The 4128-nt window shown below is 38.4% G+C and overlaps 1 protein-coding gene across 2 annotated transcripts in view; it reads left to right on the top strand.

Annotated features, from left to right (window-relative positions):
* smarcad1a (SNF2 related chromatin remodeling ATPase with DExD box 1a) overlaps nt 1–1722 on the top strand; it is a 17946-nt gene extending 16224 nt beyond the window's left edge. For both annotated transcript variants that reach the window (XM_014002725.1, XM_014002724.1), the window contains exons 22-23: nt 111–220; nt 849–1722. In XM_014002725.1, coding sequence (XP_013858179.1) covers nt 111–220; nt 849–910 — 172 coding nt within the window. In that variant the 3' untranslated portion in view covers nt 911–1722. The remainder of the gene's footprint in view (nt 1–110; nt 221–848) is intronic.
* The last annotated feature ends 2406 nt before the right edge of the window (nt 1723–4128 follow it).

Genomic DNA, 4128 nt, shown 5'->3' with positions numbered 1-4128 from the left:
ATATATATCAGTATACTGTGTGTGTGTATGTATGTATGTATATATATATTAAAAAAAATAATAATTTTGGATTGGATTTAATCTGTAATGTACCTCACTGTATGTGCCAGGACTGTACAGGTGATCAAGCTCATCAGTAAGGACAGCATCGAGGACTGTATCCTGCAGCTCGGTCACAAAAAACTCAAGTTAGAACAAGACATGACTGCTGCTGAACAAGGTGAGAGAACATCTACACATGAAAACATTACCCTTTGTTTTCACTTGTGCACTAGTGCTTATAATGAATACATTAAAGTGATGAAATCTCACTTTTCCGAAGTAAATATTGGAGTAATTTATATCATTTTTGCTTTTGTGACAAATTTTTTGGTCCATACGAACACAACAGTCTTTTTTTGTTTGTTTGTTTGTCTTTAAGTATTTTCTCTGAAAACATACAAAATAATAAATTATTTTTGAAGTTTATTTTCAGAAAATGTTTGATAATCAAATGTTTTCAGCCTGTTTAAAAATAAAAGTATTTAATGGGAAACATTTCTAAAATGTTTAAAGGTTAAAAAATGAATTGAGTCTGCTTGTTTTTTGTGTATAAATGTCTAATAATACATCTGAGGACTCTTTCTGCTCTAGTCTGTCATCAGACAGATGTTTGTATGCAAATTGTAAAAAAACAATTAAATATTGGATCAAATTAAAATGTTAAAAATAGCAAAATATTTAAGTACAAATCAGAAGATCTGAATTAGTTTAAACCAAATAGGTCAACTGTTTGTTAATAAATTGTTTAATGTTTTGTTTTGGGTTTTGTTTGTTTGTTTGTTTGTTTGTTTGTTTGTTTGTTTTAGGTGTTGAGGGGACCATACCTGAAGACATGGCATCTTTGCTCAAAGCCTCTCTGGGACTGTGATGCATAAATGCATCAACCTTGAAACTGAAGTTTTTTTTCCCACTCTTGTAGGTAGTCTACTGCAAACCGGTTGTACAGAAACTTTGCCTAAAACACTTTTACCTACGCACAAACTAAACATCATGATTGCCTTTAAGTATTATACACACCACATCATCTGCAGTTAACAAGCTGCCRTTAAATCCTATAGCTTCACACAGTTTTTGTGTTTATTATAGACATGAGATAAAGTCAAGATTCTGTCAAAAGTAACATTTCAGTATCTTTTTTGATGGAGGAGTTTCCTCTAAACTTGGACATGGGTGCTAAAAAATACTGCTAACGCTGAAACTAGCAAATCTCTTAGATATTTGGAGTCTTTTTCACTGAAATGTTGGGMTTTTTTTGTCTGTCATATTTAAATATTCTTATCGGCAAACATGATTTGACTTTCTCTAATTAACCACATGCTTGTTTGGGTGTAGCCAATGGCTTTTGAAGATGTGTTGCTGGAACATCGGACACAAATTTCAGAAATAAGTTGATGTGTGTGTGTTTTGTAGATGTGTTCAGTATGTTGTAAGTGTATGTGTTTTACTACAAGTTTTTTTCCAAGTCCTTTTGTATGTTTTCAGATTCATTTTTGAACTGATAAATATTTGAAACAAATTGTTTCTGTCTTATCTGCTGTAATTTAACAGTAGAAAACAACATTTTTATATAAGCATGAAACATGTTTTATGATGACTTTTCTGATGGTATATTTTCAGGTGCAGTTGCATTTAACATATGGCTAAAGTTTCCAAATAAAATGTTTAGAATTTTTCATTCCATTTGATTCGCTAATTTTACATAGAGATCCAAATAAAGTTCTTACCTTTAAGGCTTAAACTGAAATGGTATATTGTGAAAAGTTTGATTTCATTTACCGATTTCATTTACAGATAGTTTCAATTTTAAAGAAACTGGATGGGTTAAAGATCTGTTTTATTATTGTCTGTGGTACAGGTACTGAATGCAAAAATACATTTTAAATAGATGTACTTCAAGAAACTTGCACACAATACAACTGACATTTTGTTTTCATAATTATCATTTGGTAGTCAGTTTGCCTTACCAATAAGAAATCCCTGAGTATGTGCATTGGTAATAGTAGAAAAAGATCAATTCTTACTGTTCCCCCCTGCTACCCTGTTAATGCTTAGTCAGTTCTTTATCTGGTCTCCAGAGGGCAGCAAGTATTTTCTATATACGATAGTAGGAGTTGATTGCCCTCGCACTGCTGGATATGGACACCAGTGACCCCCATGACCCTGAAAGGAAGAAGCAGGTATAGATAATGGATGGATGGAGGTTGATTGCAGCTCTAGTGCAGTCTGTTGCACCAGAAGTTGGAGGCAGGGCTTAAAAGGCTGAATTTCAACTGAAACTCTTAAGACTGAGAAAGTCTCTTGGAGGAGAGACGAAACGGTTCACTAAAGAAGAACCCATCCAGAGGACCTATTTATTTTTTCTTTTTGATACCTGTGCCTATGTTTGTTCTGAGCCATTGCAACACAGATCTGCATCTGTGGTGAGCTTGACACGGTCTTGGTATGTGCATCCAAAACTAAGGTTTGTGGCTGGTCCCTCACGTGACTCAACAGTATTTTCCTAAAAGTTAGGTTTTTGGACTTGATGTTGACACAACCAGGACGGATTGGTGCTGCATCTGCAGTGATGCGGGTGCTGTACCGGTCTGTCGTGGTGAAGCGGGAGCTGAGCCAGAAGGCGAAGCTCTCAGTTTACAGGTCGGTCTACGTTCCTACGCTCATCTATGGTCACGAACTTTGGGTAGTGACCGAAAGAACGAGATGACGGATACAAGTGGCCGAAATGAGTTTCCTTCGCAGGGTGTCTGGGCTCTCCCATAGGGTGTGAATCTCAGTCATCCAGGAGGGACTCAGAGTAGAGCCGCTGCTCCTCCGCGTCGAGAGGAGCCAGTTGAGGTGGCTTGGGCATCTGGTTAGGATGCCTCCAGGACGCCTCCCTGGTGAGGTGTTCAGGGCATGTCCCACTGGAAGGAGGACCTAGGACACGCTGGAGAGACCATGTCTCTCAGCTGACCTGGGAACGCCTTGGGATTCCCCCAGACGAGCTGGCCCAAGTGGCTGGGGAGAGGTAAGTCTGGGTCTCTGCTTAGGATGCTGCCCCCGCGACCCGATCCCGGATAAGTGGCAGAAAACGGACAGACAACCAGGACAAGAATATATCTTGTAATGTTTTATGTCCTGACTCATCCTAACTACTTTGCCATCTATAGGTTCTGGCAAGCCAAGGAATGTGACTTTGTTGTTATAAAGTAGTGAAGGGGAAATCTTGATCTATGAATAGCAGCCAGATGAGTAATGGTACTTTCCTGCCACTTCTTTAAAGTGAAAGTGTAATCAAGTTGAGCTCTACAATATCTGCCCTCTTTTCTTCTAAACCTCTCACACAAGCTTGGGTTATGAAAAAAAAAAGACGCATAGTGAGCTGGGGTCAGATATCTAAAGGATTACGTGGAAGCCGTACTAAAAGTGAATGTACGGCCAAAACGTGAAAATGGCGTATGCCAAAAAAAATTTCAGATTTATAAAACCGTGCGTACGCATGTTTCTGCGCACCTTTCCTTTATAGATCACAGCCGCACCTCTTGCGCAGAAGGTCACACCTCAGGTTCCACCCTCTACACACCCACACTCAACCATAAACTGTCAATGCAAAGTACCTCATGAATGTTAAGATGTATTTAAATCAGCTGATCAATGCCAACAAAATCGACTGGCTCAGACACATCGTGCATCTAGAGGATGACAGCTGCTCATGTGAACAGAATGTAATTGACACAGATTTTCCCTCATTTTGCAGGTTTACAGACGTTTAAAGTAAACTAAAGAATTTAAAAAAAGCTCAGCTTCAAATTAATTTTCTCTCAGAGCCTGCAGGATGACAATAAGTAAAATGAAATAAGTCAGATAAAGTCAGAAATAAGTTCACCGCTCTTCTACCCCATCCTCCCCCCTCCTATGGAAGCGATTGTGTTCCATAATCCTAATTAAAATGGATTAATAGAAATGCTGTTTCATTTTCAACATGTACCTGATTTTTTTGACTCATAAGTAAAATTATAAATACATAATCCAAACTGTATGGTAGGGGCACCTCGAGTGAAGAAACAGGAGTTCCAGCCTCAAAGCAGGCCTCGCACAGGCCTGAGA

This window comes from Austrofundulus limnaeus, unplaced genomic scaffold, assembly GCF_001266775.1.
Source record: "Austrofundulus limnaeus strain Quisiro unplaced genomic scaffold, Austrofundulus_limnaeus-1.0 Scaffold14, whole genome shotgun sequence".
In the NCBI taxonomy this organism is placed as follows: Eukaryota; Metazoa; Chordata; class Actinopteri; order Cyprinodontiformes; family Rivulidae; genus Austrofundulus; species Austrofundulus limnaeus.
This window is presented reverse-complemented; position numbering and strand designations above follow the sequence as displayed.